Source organism: Syzygium oleosum, unplaced genomic scaffold (assembly GCF_021117445.2).
Source record: "Syzygium oleosum isolate NSW1041296 unplaced genomic scaffold, Sole_v2.1 Sole_v2.21, whole genome shotgun sequence".
Classification (NCBI taxonomy): domain Eukaryota; kingdom Viridiplantae; phylum Streptophyta; class Magnoliopsida; order Myrtales; family Myrtaceae; genus Syzygium; species Syzygium oleosum.
The window spans coordinates 6,138,276-6,154,763 of NW_026607505.1; the positions used below are offsets into that span (position 1 = coordinate 6,138,276).

The following is a 16,488-nucleotide window of genomic DNA, read 5'->3' on the forward strand; positions in this document are numbered from 1 at the left end:
GAGTTGATTGGAAATCAAGTAAGACACGAGAGTCTGCCTTACTTTTACGAACTAGAGATTCTGAATATGGAGACTCGATTAGCGCCTAACGGTAATCATTTTTTCTTTTTGAAAAGCTTTTGCGTGCGATCCCTTTATCAATGTTATCGCGAATTCACCAACGTGCAAAATTGAACATGCATGGTGCGCAAGCCATAACAATCACACTAAATAATCAAAATGCAGTAAATATATTGCAAATAAAGTTGAAAGAACCTGAAATGCGCCAAGCGAGCCTAGGCGAAGCTCATCGTCAAGCCTTGGACGAGGTCCTACGCACTAAGAATCAAAAGGTGAAGATGTAGATGATATAATTTATGCATCGCCTAGATAAGACGCCTAAACGTGAGTGAAAGAAATTTTGGCGTTCTTTCACTTGTTTGGTTTGTTGAAAATGATCGGTAAACGAAAATTCATTTATAATCAAAGAAAATATGTGTATTTTAAGTTAGAAAAATGAATTCCTTAACCTGAATGATTTCCTAAAAAGCAATTTTCTTTATCATGAAATTCTCCTTGAAACAAACACCATAAATGCAAGTATGAATTCACGCGTGAGGATATGATCTAGAGCGACTAAACAACATGCAAATTCACGAAGTATAACCTGAGAAATCCACGTTTGGACTCGGATACTAGTATCACCTTACTTGTATCTTCGTAACAACCACTAGTGTCGAAGCTATTGCTAGTGTCTAGTATCAAAACTATAGCTGCGATGATGTTTTCGGCGGACGAGAATCCAAAAAGTTCTTGTATGGATTTGCTTCAGCATATCCTACGGCTCCGTTCCAGAAAATGCACAAATCCAGAACACAAAAGCAAATCAAATGCAAAAGAATCCGAATATGTAAATCAACTCTAAAATCTACAATTGGAATAGAAACGACCTGGTGTTGCAAGACGTGTCGGTGTCGGGACACGCCGTGGTGATTCGAACGGCCCCATAAACTGGGCGTGCTACCATCCCATGCGAAAATTTTAGTTACTCACTAGAGCTATTCCACGGCCGAGACGCCATCTGGCTCAAGAATCCACAGCGGCCGCGGATGGTCGTCCGAGATCGTCGCGTGATAGAGGCCGCGGCAGGACTTCCGACAGCGGTCGCCACCGGCGACGACGGACCGGGACACCGGTGATGTCCCGGAGGTTCGCCGGCGATGCATCCGTATGTTTTGCAAAGCGGAATTGGCACAGAGAGAGAGAGAGAGAGAGAGAGCGGCGGCTGATGGTGGCGTTCCACTTCCGGCGACGGCGAGAATCCTGAAGATGGGAGGCCCCCGCGTGGCATTTTTGTATAAGAATCCGCCGAGAATCTCTTACTTCATCCGTGACTGACGCTCTCGTTCTTGGGAATGTTTCACCCATCTTTCTTTTCCGTTTCCTTTTCGAATCTCCACCAAAAATTGATCCCAAAAATCCACCCGATGAGATTTCAATCAATCAAATTTCCGCCGGTCAATCAAACCGGAATTACCACACAAATTTCTTGATCGATTTTCATCCAAATTTCGTCCCAATTTCGATCAATTCCCCACCAAGTCTCTTCGAGTCCTAGCCGAAATTATCCCGGAAGATTGAAATGATTCGTCTTTTTTGGGGCTTGGTCTTTAAGAACAAGTTTTTGGTGGCTCTTCGAGTTCGTCTCGCGTGTCGGACCATCTATCGGGCTAATTTAAGCGAAATTCGTGCTCGAGCCTTTGTTTCATTTTCTGCGAAACGCTATTCCTAAACCTTAATGTCCGTAATCTCTCAATGCAATAAGGAATGCGATAACTCGCGAAATTAATATGTTTGTTTAGGGGGTCTAATTCTATTTTTAGATCTTTAAGCGAAAATTCAGGTGTCAACATGGATTTCGTGGCTTTACCTATAGACTGAACTTTGGTCTACGGTGATCCGTGAGTAGACCATCAAACGGGTGGGTCGGGTCGGGTTTGGGTCGGGTCATAAATGGTACGATCCAAATTGACCCATTAACCGTTTATGACCATTTATTCATAGTGTAAATATCCCGACCCATCCCGACCCAACCCACACCCAACCGACCCATATTGCTAAAACACTTTTATATTTAACCTAATCTAGGAATACTTGTTTCTTATGATTTTTTTAAATTATCTTGCTAAAACATTTTATGCAATACAAAGCTAGTGAAAAAATTTTATAATTTTTTTAAAATTGAGGTTGTTTGTTTTTGAAAAATGCGACATTTCTAGAAAATATTTTCCATAAAGTCATTATCCAAGAAAATAAAAAAAAATTAATATTTTTTATTTTTAAATCAAATTTTAATTAATTTTTATTTTTATTTTTATTTTTTTCCTTTATTTTGGGCGATCACCGCCGCCGTGGCGGCGGACCGACCACGAGGCGGGACGAGGCTCGCCGGCGGCCGGCGGCTCGTTTCGCCGGCCTCAAGCGAGGCTCTAGCCTCGCCGTCTGGCGAGAATCGAGCTCGCCGGCCTCGGGCGAGCTCGACCTCGCCGATCTGGCGAGACTCGAGCTCGCTCGCCCGAGGCTGGCGAGCTCGAGCCGCGGCCTCGGCGAGCTCCACCTCGCCAGATCCGGTGAGGACGAGCTCGCCGAGGCGGCGAGCTCGAGTCTCGCAGATCGAGGCGGAGCCTCGCCGGGATCGGGCGAGCCTCGAGGTCGTTGGAATCGGGCGAGCTCGAGTCTCGCCGAGGCGCGAGCTCGAGTCTCGCCAGTCGGCGGCTGGAGCCTGGCCGGATCGGCGAGCCTCGAGGTCGTTGGAATCGAAGCTTGAGACTGCCGAGGTCGACCTATAGACTGAACTTTGGTCTACGGTGATCTGGAAAAAAAAAGAAAGAAAACAAAACAAAGAGAAAAAAATTAAATTTGACGAACTTTGGTCTAATGTTGTTCCGGGTGAGTCTGACTATATGGTCGTACAGGCCAGCGTCCGGGGCTAAGAGGGTGGCTAAATCACAAGCTAGCAAAATTTCAACGGATCTCGTGTCTGGACATTGTTCTCTCGTCACCGTGCTTGCACTCGCGGAGAAGGGTGGCTGAACGCGTAGTCCTTGTTTGCCACTGAGACGAGTAGAACGCACGGCGTCCGCTCACGGGGTCCGAGTCTCGGGGGCAACGTGCGGCTCGAGCCATCACCGCTCGCTCGATGGGCCGGGAAGATCCGAGAACGATGAGCCGAACACCGCAGCCCCGCCGGCATGGCGAGAGATCTCTTCACATTTCTGGTGCACGAATTAGCCCGGAGATCCATCTGTCCCGGACAAAACAGGGAGATGGCAACATGCGTCGAACCGATAACCATCCTTCTGATTAGGACGAAAGATAACGACGATGTGTTTCTTCCGGGACATGTCTTGAATTGGACCGCACTCTCCTTTGTTGGCAACCTCAAAAAGCTTGTTTGTGTTCCCTGAGTAACGTAAGCGATTACGTTAGCGGACACAACATGGCGTTTATAAAAGTGCGCAAATTTAACTCCCCGTGCACTTACAATGTAGTCACTTTACATGGAAAAACATACTCATTTCGAACTCATCACCGAGCATTATTAGAGCATATCTAAGTCGCCTACATGTCGCTATCGAAACGCGACGGTTGTTCTATACGCGCGATTTCATATATAAAAAAGAAAAAAAGCCCTTTGAGATTTCTTTAGGATGGGAAACGGTGCGCTCGCGACGACAATTGAATTCGTTTTTATATCGGGAAATGAACGGGGGTCGGGAAACTCGAACTGTTCATTCATTTTGAGAACTTCCTAAGATGGACAAGGCTTATTTCTAGTCATTGAGGATGATGAACCGCTCATCTAATATACCGCACAAAAAAAAAAATTAGATAGAAAAAAATTGCACATTCCACTCCCGGAGTGGATGGAGAGCGAGGAATACCACGGGCTACACCTTCATACTATGTGCTATACTCAGCTGACTAAACAAAAAAAGAAAATTTCGACCGAAAATAAAATTGATTTTTTTTTGTTTTTTGGGTTTTTGTTAATTACGGGATATAATCGATTTTTACATATTTTCTTAAAAAGCGTGAACGACCCGCAATTTGAGATCGTTTGAATCGACGAGTGAGGAAAATCGCGTTACATGCATCGGGAGCTGCGAGGCCGCCACGAAATGGGATCTTTTTCATCCTGGTCGGCATAGAGATTACCGGGGCGTTTTCGATAGTGACTATTAGGAAATAAATAATCTTTTTCAGAAAGAGATTTCAGTAAGGGATTCACATTCCAATTTTTTGTTTTGCTAGGCCCACGGCGCACATTTCTTATCGTTGCTCGTCGCCCTGCTATAGAACCTATGTGACTAAAATACCTCTAGAAGGAGGGGGATAGGGCCTACAACCCATATCTATCTTCACCTAGTCATGGATAAAACGAAAAATTTAGCCAAGTGAATCCCATTGCTTATACGGCTTACAAAAACGCATCAACGAAAAATAATTTTACCGTTCACGAAAAAATTTAAGCATAAATTAATATCGATAATGAAAATATTTTCATTAGTTAATTATTTCATTCGGTATAAATAATTATTTTTAAGAAAATATTTTTTAAATGTCGGACGAGACGTCCGAATTAATTAAAAAAAGATGAGAGAAATTGGTGGAGGCTCCACGTCTTCACAAGTCCAATCCATAAAATAACGGCCGAGACCCTCACGCCATTCCTCGATTCTCTCCCGAAAATCTGGCCACACTGAACTCTCTATAGCCATGCCAGCCAGCGACCTCCGCCCGCAGACGGCGGCGGCCCGGCCGCAGCCGCCGCCGCCGCAGCACCACCACCAGGCGTCGGACTACGAGCGGGAGGAGGAGGAGGAGTTCGTGTGGACGCAGATAAAGGCGGAGGCCCGGCGCGACGCCGAGTCGGAGCCGGCGCTCGCGAGCTTCCTCTACTCGACGGTCCTCTCCCACGCCTCGCTCGCGCGGTCCATCTCGTTCCACCTCGGCAACAAGCTCTGCTCCTCCACGCTGCTGTCGACGCTGCTGTACGACCTCTTCCTCGTCGCCTTCTCCTCCGACCCCGAGCTGCGCGCCGCCACCGTCGCCGACCTGCGCGCCGCCAGGGCCCGCGACCCGGCCTGCGTGTCGTTCTCCCACTGCCTCCTCAACTACAAGGGGTTCCTGGCTTGCCAGGTTAGGGATCTTGGGTCGGCTATCGCTCGCTCGATCGCGATTTTGTCGGGGTGGGGGTGGGGGCGGGGCGAAGGGAAGATGTTTGCTTGATTCGTGGGTCGTTCGATTGAGTTCCGATGATTTGGTTCGCACTGCTTCTGTTCTTGTTTCTGTTTCTTTGGGCTCAGTTCGTGAGATGAATCCGATGCTTTCCTTTATGTCTTTTGGGGATCTTTACTAATTCAAGAACTGCATTTGCCCTAAATCTCCGGTTTAAGATGGGCCTTCTTGATTGATACGACTGGAATTGAATTTGCAAATCTTCAATGGGGTTTCTGCGTTTGAAGAGAAAGGGTGTGTTGGGTATTCTGAGCTGTACCAACATCCCATCTCCTTCCATTGTTTCTGTGTGTGTGCAAGCTCGGGCTTTTACGCGTAGGAAGGCAATAAGAAATGATTTCACTGATCTTTTGCCTTGTGGCTTGGCTTCTGGGCTTTTCCTGATAGTTGATTTAGAGGTTGAACTATAAGGATGCTGATCATTGTTGTTGTTTGTCTGCTCCTATCAGGCGCAACGAGTGGCTCATAAGCTGTGGAATCAGTCACGTCAGCCGCTGGCGCTCGCTCTTCAGTCTCGTATATCTGATGTCTTTGCGGTCGACATACATCCGGCCGCTAAAATCGGCAAAGGGGTCTTGTTCGATCACGCGACGGGAGTGGTGGTCGGCGAAACAGCCGTGATCGGGAACAACGTGTCCATTCTACACCATGTTACTCTCGGCGGAACGGGTAAGGCGGGTGGCGATAGGCATCCTAAGATCGGGGATGGGGTCCTGATCGGAGCAGGTGCGACGATACTAGGGAATGTGAAGATTGGAGAGGGAGCGAAGATTGGGGCTGGATCGGTTGTGCTGATCGACGTGCCACCTAGGACAACCGCAGTGGGAAACCCGGCGAGGCTGGTGGGAGGAAAGGAGAAGCCAAAGGAGCACGAGGAGGTTCCTGGAGAGTCCATGGATCACACTTCCTTCATCTCCGAGTGGTCAGGTTACATAATCTAACATGTTGGTTCCTCTATTTTGTGCGCGTGATGGTTTAGTTACAGACGATGGTATGAATGTTTTGCTCGCTATGCCGTTTTAGCACTCTTATGTTTTATTTATGTTGGCCGAGGAATACTGCACAGATCGTGTCGTGAGCCTTGGAATCGCTTCCCCGCATGTATGTGTATTACCATCAAACATCATCTTGTATCAATCAATCCCCCCTGGCTTGAACTTTACTATTGTTCCTGGTTTCTGTTGCTGCTGATGAGTGATTGATGAATAGAATCGACTGCAAGAATCAGGTTCTGTTCTTCCTTTTGAGTATCGAGTTGCTTTGTAGTATTGAGTTTGCTGAAATGGAGATTGGGTTTGCTCCTGCATGCACTTGCTGACACGACCATTGCTCTCCTGAAAATAGTAGTTTGGGCCAGTTTTTCCCTTGGCAATGCCCGAGGGTTGACTCATGAAGGCATTTTTTTAAGGCGAAGTTGCCAATAATTCTAGCTTTGATGGATTGACCAGAGGACACCGTTGGCTCATCCTGCATCTGGACAGCTACCTGTGCCAGTTGTTAAAACACCTGAGCTGAAATTTTAAAATCAAGCTCTGCAAAAGCCCACGGAACTGTCGAAAACATGCAACGCATGCAACTTTGGATTTTACCTTCGGACGTATGTCGACGTGACGCCGGTCTCGTCGAACCGTGACACCAGAAATCTGGGAAAATTAATCGAAGAGTTCTAAACATATTACATTTTTGCCAATTCAGTTTTAAATCTTTTAAGTATGTCAATTGAGTTATAAATCTTTTTACATTTTGTTAATTAAGTCTTGATCGGAAATTGCAGATGTGGAAGCCGGCCGTCCTACTTACCATGGCCAGTTTAGGACGGTCGGTGCTGACGTGAATAATTTTTAATAATAATTTAATTTTTATATTTTTTTATTAAATTTCCGTTTCTGCTTTTGTTCTCTTTCCTTCTTTTTAATTTCTTTTTCTTTTTCTTTTTCTTTTTCCCTATGTCAACCATTGTCGGGCTTTAAAATATTATTAAAAATTGTCCAAGTCAATACCGGCCACTGGCCGTGCCACATAAGACGGTTGGCGTTCATGTTAGCAATTTTCGATCAAAATTGGCCGAATGGACTTAATTGGCAAAATGTGAAAAGGTTAAGGACTCATTGGCACAATTAAAAGGCTTATGACTGAATTGACAAAAATGCAATAGGGTTAAAACTTTTCAGAAAATTTTTCCCTATAAATCTTGAATTACTGATGGTTCTTCTATCTTAAACTGAAATGAAAACTTTTCCCTGGCATTTTTAGCCCATTCATTCATCTACCAAAAAAGGAGAAAAAGAAGAAAGAAGAAGAGGAGGAGTCAAATAAATAAACATGGGCATTTGCGAGTTTGACCAAGAGATGATAGAACAGACATTTTTAACTCTAGCACGTTAAGCTTTTGTGGGTCGATTTGTGTTCGTCGGTAGGGCTGGATTTAAGCTGTCATTTTGCTTCTTGAATTTATCACTTCCTTAGGGCCAAATCCCGAGAAAAGCCCCAACCAACCTTTGGCATCCAAGACAAAATAACACAACCTTTCAAACGTCTACAAAAAATGTCTAGCCTCTTTCTTTGCACGTTTGACTTTTATATAATGCAAAACGTCATAATCTTTTTGAGATTATACTTATATTCCCATATAGAATTTAAGATAATTATTCGTAATATTTCCAAAATATTTTTTTAAAATGATCGTTTATATCACGTGATATAATTAGTTAGTGAATATATTTTCATTCTCGATATCTATTTAGTAGACGATGCAAATATTTTATTTATTTATTTATTTATCTTTGTAAGCGATACAAGTAACGATTTTTTCATTCATTTTCAACAAAACAAACACAATCTTAACCAATCTTGGATTAAGATTGAATTGACTGGAATTTTTGCGAGAGTTTTGGCTTTGCCCAAGCTTCGATAATACTCTTAGCCTTCCTTCTCGAAAAAAAAAAAAAAAAAAACCAATTGCAGTCCTTGATTCAAGATGAAGCATTTATGAACCTAACATATATACTAAACTCAATTTGAATCATCAATTATGGTGAGATCCGCGTGAAATCGACCACCATTATTCCCGGTCCGGATTCCGTCCGGTTTATTTACTACATCCGTGGACCACTGCAAGCCTGCTAGACTGAATTCATCAAAAGCAACTCCAATCAAGAGAGTCAACACATGCACATGCATTAACTCTCCATGTATAAACCCAGCATACCCTATACTCTAGAGAGAGAGAGAGACAGAGAGAGAGAAAGAAAGAGAGAGTTGTTCCTTTCTATGATTGATTGCTTGTCCTAAATGAATATGAAAGTTCTGGTTCATTTAGACAGCCCATGTTCCTTTATGATTGACTCTACAAATGAATGAATTGTGTGTTTTGCCCTAGACTTCCTCCACCTCCACCACCTATCTACATTGCCCTCCCCCCCTTACCCAACTGACCTTGTATACCCTTCCCATTCCGAACCAATCAAAAATCAAAGAAACACGAAGAAAAAATATCGAGCAAGCGATAACTCGAAGACACCCTAATTCCGATCCGATCCTACCCCCACTTGGTTCAATCCGAGTCCTCGAGAGCGACACGAGTCTTTATTGGTTTGAGCTTCAAGCCCATGCTCTCGGGAGAGAGGAGCTCGGGAGAGATGCAAGACGGGCTGAGAGGGCTCCTCGGGCTGTCGCTGAACTGGCACGGCCTGTACAATCCGTACCCCATGAGGAAGAACTCCATGGGGATCAGCATTGCATGTGGCTGCTCTTCTGTCACCATCGATCCACAAGCCTGGACCTGCACACCAGTTTGAAAACAACACTTATTAATAAGGGCATATGACCATCCACAATTTCCTCGGAACGTTTATCAACCATAAATAAGAATCATCTACAAAAAGAAGAGTAAGGGCTTCATGAGAATTCTTATGCAGGCAAAAGGCGAACAGAAGTACCTCAACTAGGGCACTGTATCTCCTATCCAGCTTTGACATCATATGGATAGCCTCGGAGTGAAAAGTAGAATGCTCGCCGACAAAAATTAGCGTTCGGCATTTCAGTCTCTTCAATCCACCGGTAATATCACGTCTTCTGAAAGTAGTTGAAAGGGATACTTGGAATCACTCGAGGAAATAAGTTAAAAGGGAAATGGCAGACATGCCAAAACATTCGGACACAATCAACAATTTTTGTTTCTGCTTTTACCCGTTAATTGCCTCCAGAAACCTCGATACGTTTGCACTTTGCCTCTCATCAAGCAACTGAAGACATAAACATGAAAATTATGACAAAGAATACATCGTGTGCTTGCGAGAGAGAGAGAGAGAGAGAGAGAGAGAGAGAGAGAGAGAGAGAGATGCGAATCAGTTAAAGAGCTCTACTTTTCTACAAGCTCTAACTATGTCCGATTCTGGAACTTCACTGCTACCTCGAACTTCCTGTTATGATTTAAAAAATTTCACTTTCAGTAGACCAGGAAAAAGCCTATTTGATGTCATCAAATAATACTAGAAAAAGAAGATTAGAAGATCATAACACCTTGCTGAAATACCGCTGGAGCAAGTACTCCTTCACCAATCCACACATGCCGTAATAATATAGCAGGTTTGACATAACCTAAAAAGTCATAAGTAGCTTTTTATGTCGAGGAACTAGCTGACATCCTTAGACTACAATAAGCAGAAGGTTTAAATGGGACCTTATTGTAAAACCATTCACTCCAAGAAGGAATTCTGTATAAAGGTGATACCAATATTAGCCCAAGAACACGCTCCCTATATTTCATCTGCAATACAAAAGCAAGTCTATAAGCACCATGTGTGTTAAAGTCCCTTATAATTACTTTCATGTGAATACATACAGCAAATAAGGTGAGGATGTAAGCACCAGCAGTGACCCCCATGCACATAACTGCACCGAGCCTAATAATAAGATAAGCTTTGATCAGCAACAAAATCATAAATACAGAAGGAAGAAGATGCTAAAAAGAATAACAGGACATAGCCCGGAAATACCCTTCTATGTCTCTTGCTATAACTAGCAATAATTAAGCATGCTAACAAATATTCACCAACCCCAAAGACAGAGATTATTCAGTTTTCAGCTATAAAGATAGAAAGGAAGCAGCAAAAAACGTCACCCATAATTACCTAAAATAATTTAGGATCTCGATAATCTGATCAGCTAAACCATCGAGGGAAGGTACGGGGTCATCTGGACAAATTGTAGCGGCTCCCAACTGCAAAACACTTGTGGAAGTCCAAATGAAGGAATCACGTTAATAATGGCACTAAGAAAATCAGTGCAATACATATACAGATAGAACAAAATGAAGTTACATAATGAACATTTCATCTCCCAAATCTATAAATTTACAGACCTCGTGTCCAGGAGGGCTTATATGATAGACACAAAAGTTGTGGAGAAGCAAAGAAGCTGCTTCAGGACAAAAGAACAATCCTTGGAAACAGGACATATCTGATACGAAAATCCAGGGAAAACAAAAGCTTATTAAGAAAAGAGAAATTTCAAAGATTGCATATAAACACCTTCTGAAGAATAACTACATAAGAAGAAAATAGATGCAACAAGTATAATATGGACTCAGGAAAACTTCTGCAACAAAATTTACCCTGGATGTTGCACCAAAAATCGGTATATCTTAAAACTCACAAGGTACCAAACAAATTCACTAGAATTAATGGATAAGAAAGCGAACGATCCATTCAAGAAAACTGAGAGAGGAAGTCATAAACACAATATTAAGACACGAGCATCTACGCACTGCACCTGTATTATGGGTGCATTCCAGACCAAAATGTTACATAAATAACAAGCATTAAGAAACCAAAGCAGCACTTCATCTTTACTCTTGACACTTCAGTAACGGGGCTAACTTTCCAAAAGAGGTAAGATAACATTTAGATCATAACAAATGAAACAAGGAAAAAACACATTAACTAAATAACACTTACAATTAAGAGCTAAATCCGGATAGGTGATTAATGCTGGCTTATCTGGATCTCCATATACTATAACAGAGACTGAACCGGAACCAGTTTGAATGAGATGTTCCTGGTAAAAGACAAATAGAATTGCCAGAAATGTTCAGAGTCGGACATAGACAAACTATTACCAGTTATAGAACTAAACAAAAGTTCGTAGAGTAATTGTTCAACAACAGATAAAAGGTCACTTCCGTTTAGCATGAGAACAAAAAATGTCACCATTTCATGTTCTCAAATCAGTAAATTAACTTCAGTATTTAAGTCAATGCACCACATTGATGTGAAATCCTCAATAAAGAAAGAAATCTCTTTTGTCCGTTTCGCCGGCCCCATATAGAAGGGCTCCCTACATAGTACATGCAATTATCCGGTAGATCGCATCCACATAACAACGTAGAAGAAACAGCTGGCACAAAATTCTAATTGTAAATTTCAATCATTGGTAGTGAGAAAGACGACACGAAAAAAGGCATTCTATGATGAATTAGAAAAAAACAAAGACATTATAAGACAAGGAGAGCAACACTTCGGGCTGCAACTCACAATGACCGAAATAGAAAAACATTGATATCAAATAACCTACATGGAAATCACCAAACATTAAGCAAGGTATCCGATAGATCAAAGCACAACAGCTAAGCCCGATAGGGTAATTAAGCACGTCCATCATACCAGGCCGATCATGGAACATACAATCCAAATATATATAAGGCATCCAAAATAGACCACTTTAGCATATGAGAGAATTTTCAATTGTACTAATGCAGAAAAACACCAATGAAAACAGGGAAAAACAAGTCCAGAATCAGATCAGAAGCAAGCTCTGAAAGGGCTATGGCAGATATCAACATCAATACAATGGAAAAAAATTAGAATCCAAATGTAAATCCACGAACGAAGAAGCCCTCCATTCTAATCGGCGAAAAAAAAGAAGAAACACAAAGCATTGCTTCAATTTTACATCTTGAGGTAAAGAAAGAAGAACAAAAGAAGAACAAGCTTACGAAGCGTGGACTTTTTTCTCTCGTCCTGTTAACAAAGCGTTAACACGACAAAAAAGTTCCAGGCTTTGTTCATCTCCTGCCATATTCAGCAATCAAAAACGCGGCAAACACCAGCAAAATTCCAGATGCAGCCCCCCCAAAGTCTTGCTTTTTCGACAAAGCTCGCGACACCCACAAAAAGAAACAACAGAAAAACATCCGAAGCGGCGACGCCCGAGGAATCAAGATTCCAGACGAAGGAAATGCAGGATTGGGTCGACACCCGATTCGACAACAGGCCGGAATCCGACGACCCATTTACGAAACATTTGCGAGTCCGGGACAAAGACGGTACCTTTCCACCGAGATAGATCTTCTCCACATCAACGGGGACGGACTCGCTTGACCCTCCCATGACCCTGGGAGGCCCTCCTCTCTCCCCTCCCCGTTCAAACCCAAGAACCCAACAACGAATCTCCCTCTCCCTCTCTCCCTCTGTATAAAGTTTCTCCTTCAAGAAAATTTTTTCGCCTTCTCTTCAACGACTTTGTACACCCAATCTCTCTCTCTCTCTCTCTCCCTCTAAATATGTCCCCGCGATCTTACGCGCCCGTCCCTCCCTCCCTCCCTCCACCGACGCTCCATATGACCTCGATGCAGACCGAAATTACGGCACCTGCCCCCACCACCTCGTGATCTTTCAGCTGTCGTTTTCTCTTTCTTCTGGTCAAATTTCGGGGATACGCTTTGTTGGGTTCTTTCACCTCGTTCCCTTGAATAATAAGATAATCTTGGATCTGCTACAGTCGTTTGGGAATGCTGCGAAGCAAACAAGGAAGTAAAAATCTGTTCTTGCTCTTGCTGCGCTCACGTTCGAGCAAAGAAGAAAAATCTCCCCTTTACTAATTTGAACTAAATTACCGAAAGAGTTACTTACCCTTTTAGCAACTTCATCATAATTTCCGCCTTAAGATGGTTCATTTAACTTTATTTGCTTTCCTATGCAAATAGTACGTGCAATCCAACTCCTACTTCTTCTTCTTTTTTCGGAATATATCGCGAAAATGAAATCGAGCACCCGGTGTTAAAAAAAAAAAAGAAGGCAACGTCATCATTTTTCGTGCCAAATGAAAATCACGACACTTGTCACAGGGAAAATTGCAATCCCGCAATAACACCTTTAAGGAAAAAAAAATCTTAAAAATTTCTCGAGAATTCGTTAAATTGACATGGTGGGAAGAGCAGCATTAAAGGCCTCTAAACTAATGGCTTCCCAAGTTGATTCTAGGGAGGAAGGTAGGTATATTCAGTTAATCTAAATGAAGTAACGAGGATCTCTCGACAAACAGTGGTTTCAAGAATTCCCATAGTGGAGGAAAATTAATCTAAGTATGCATTTTTCCTTAATTGAGATTAAAAAAAAAAGGGTTGTTTATTTATGGGTCAATTTAGGCTTGAGTGTGTTTTTTTTTTTACCTTCAGAAATATGGAGGGTGCTCAAGACGGTCTCTTTTACACAACTTTTGACTGGGAGCAAATGATGGAGTTGGGCATGTCCCTATCACTAGGTTTTGACTTGGTGCAGTTGTCTTTCTCCTTCTTCTCTCTAATTTTTTACTCCTGTTGGTTAATTTGGTCATTGGATTTTTGCCTTGATGTTTTTTTGTACATCTGTCATTGGATGCCACTTGAGGTGGGGCCCCGGTGTGGCCCACGCCCCTTTATTCCCCCTGACACTTCACAGGTCTTGATTGGGCCTAAAGCAACACTCCCCCCAAGTTGGGGAGTTTTGCTTGCCCTTTCATATGGACTCAATAAAATATTCGGGCGGCAATAAAACTTTGGTCCAATGTATATTAATTTGCGTAACGTGATCTCTGAACAATTTGTAAATATTTAATGTAGTCATTTCGTTTGCTCAAACGATAATTTGGACATAATTTGATGACGTATATTATTATATACTGAGATGGACTTTTGAAAATGATGAGTCAGTATGTTCATCATTTGATTTATCTACTTCAGAAAAGGAAGGGAACAAATTAGGGACTTTAAATTTATCCCACGCAGAAATTTTTGTACCTGATTTGAGATGAATATCTTACGTGGATAATTCACGTGTAACCTTTTTTTTTTCGTCCACCATTCAAACTTAACGGATTGAACGCCAAATAGTAGATTCCGTGAACTTAAATTAACGAAAGGATAAATTTAAATATTTTCACGTAGTTTAGGGATTATATTGAATATTTACCAATAGTTCAAATTCGGGAACGGCATTACATATTAGGCCAAAGTTTAAGAATCATATTGAACAAATTAAAAGTTCATGAACGACATTGCACATTAAACCGAAGTTCATGTACCATTCATGTCATTTTCCCTAAAAATATAGCATAAAAGAATAATCGAGCTTAGACAGGATTGAAGAGATGCAAAATGTGATTTCCATTCTTTTTACTATTTTCATTCTCGAGTGAGATTCATGTGAACGGGTGAGATCAATTGAGTTTACATGCACTGTTTCACGTGATAAATGTTAAATCTAGAAATGATACGTCGTCATCTCAAAGAGAAAACAAATAAATCATTACATATTCCAAATTTAAGTTCATTAAAATGGTTTGTTAAAAAATGGATACTGGAATTAAATAAATATATTAATAAAGTTTCGGAGGATACCAGATTTCTTGAAATTACCGGCTAAGCATACAATATGCGTGGAAAATGTCGAACATTGCAATTCTTGAAATTAGAAAGACCCGGGTTCGGTTTGTTTCGTGGAAAATGAATAATTCGAAAAGTATTTTACTAAAAATGATCGCTTGTATCGCTTGGAATAATTAACCAACGAGAAATGTTTTTTGTGACATTCCGAATTTTGGCACATTTTTGGGATTTATAAAACGTGAATTGTGGGTTAGTGGTTAATTAATTGTGTTTAGGGTATAAGTTATTGATTAGTTTATTATTATTGATTATTATATGAAATGTTATTATTTTCGGAATTTAAATATTATTTTATTAGTTAATAAATTAATTCCGAATTAAATATTATTATTTTTATTATTAAATAATTATTTTCCGAAAATTAAATAGTATTATTTTCGGAAAATTTTCTAACGTTAATTGTGATGCCAATGTTGGATTTTACCGTATAAATTGGCATTTTTAGCAAATGATTTGAATGATTTTGATTTGAGAAAATATTTCGAATTTTAGAAAATAATTATTTTCGGAGATTATTAATTAATTAATTTCCGAGGTTATTTATTATTATTTCGGAAAAATCTTGAATCTCAAATTATGATTTTCAGCTTGTATGGTGACGATTATGGCGTGAATTGTTGTATTAAATTGATTAGATGGCTAATTGTTTAGAATGGAAGTTTTCAACGAAAATTTGTGGGATTAAATTATTTTTGTGGGTATGCCAAGAATGACAGTGATGCATCGTGGTTGATAAACATGTTTGGCATCGAAGTTTGCAGGAATTGATTATTTGTTTGCGTATGCAGTGACACTTGGTTTGTTATCGGCATTTGTGAGCACTTCAGACACACGCGTATTTAATTGAAAAGATAATAATTGGCCGGTATGAATATTAAAATGGCTTTTGTTATGTCTCGGTTTTCCTATGCTATCCCCGTTTATTATTGTTGTCAGAATTGTTGTGTTCGCTTCATGCGTACTAAAGGATAAAATGAAGGGTCGGTGATCTGGGGACGTCGCATTTTAACGCCGTAGCGGGATGTCGTGCGCCCGCGAGGAAGTTCGGGCGTGACATTTTTATTGTCGATAACAATTCATGTCTAAATATTTTCGTGGACTTGTGAATATTTTTTTCCGTTCATTCATTTTTACGAACGATGCAAGCGATCAGCTCTAGGAAAATGTTTTTCAAATAAATTATTCTTCGCGAAACAGACGGAGGTCGACTGTGCTTGCGTAATCATTCGTTTGGTATGCTTTAGTTAGCGCAGAGACAGAATGTTTAACTACCCATCAAGAAGTATGAGCTGACCCGCTTATCATCCAATTGAGCAAGATAAGTAGCTCGATTATTAAACGGTATCGAAACCAACCCTTTAAATAGTTTATTAGAAGGATACTAAAGAACACAAACCCTCTACGCAAAAATATTCTCTTTGCCACATAATTAAATTAGCTTAGCAAGAAAGTTGCTGGTGAAGTTGATGAACCGATCGATGTCTATATGCTTTCTGGTGTTATAT

The 16,488-nt window shown here is 41.3% G+C and overlaps 2 protein-coding genes across 2 annotated transcripts; one reads left to right on the plus strand and one right to left on the minus strand.

The window, feature by feature from the left end:
* Positions 1 to 4,752: 4,752 nt before the first annotated feature.
* LOC115671177 (serine acetyltransferase 5-like) lies at positions 4,753 to 6,440 on the plus strand. The gene is made up of 2 exons (XM_030592653.2): positions 4,753 to 5,181; positions 5,730 to 6,440. Exons 1-2 carry the CDS (start codon positions 4,759 to 4,761, stop codon positions 6,219 to 6,221), a joined length of 915 nt encoding a protein of 304 aa, XP_030448513.1. The 5' UTR covers positions 4,753 to 4,758; the 3' UTR covers positions 6,222 to 6,440.
* Positions 6,441 to 8,521: 2,081 nt separating this feature from the next.
* LOC115671173 (protein NDL1) lies at positions 8,522 to 12,825 on the minus strand. The gene is made up of 11 exons (XM_030592645.2): positions 12,609 to 12,825; positions 11,238 to 11,337; positions 10,643 to 10,740; positions 10,413 to 10,501; positions 10,124 to 10,184; positions 9,962 to 10,048; positions 9,802 to 9,879; positions 9,645 to 9,701; positions 9,469 to 9,524; positions 9,219 to 9,354; positions 8,522 to 9,061 (listed from the first exon to the last, which is right to left on the minus strand). Exons 1-11 carry the CDS (start codon positions 12,666 to 12,668, stop codon positions 8,834 to 8,836), a joined length of 1,050 nt encoding a protein of 349 aa, XP_030448505.1. The 5' UTR covers positions 12,669 to 12,825; the 3' UTR covers positions 8,522 to 8,833.
* Positions 12,826 to 16,488: the final 3,663 nt, after the last annotated feature.

Coding starts and splice junctions, on each gene's coding strand:
- LOC115671177 (XM_030592653.2), top strand. CDS start 4,759: ATGCCAGCCAGCGACCTCCGCCCGCAGACGGCGGCGGCCCGGCCGCAG. Junction 5,182..5,729: donor AGGGGTTCCTGGCTTGCCAG/GTTAGGGATCTT, acceptor TGCTCCTATCAG/GCGCAACGAGTGGCTCATAA.
- LOC115671173 (XM_030592645.2), bottom strand. CDS start 12,668: ATGGGAGGGTCAAGCGAGTCCGTCCCCGTTGATGTGGAGAAGATCTAT. Junction 10,049..10,123: donor ACATCCTCACCTTATTTGCT/GTATGTATTCAC, acceptor TTTGTATTGCAG/ATGAAATATAGGGAGCGTGT. Junction 9,702..9,801: donor TCCAGCGGTATTTCAGCAAG/GTGTTATGATCT, acceptor AAATCATAACAG/GAAGTTCGAGGTAGCAGTGA.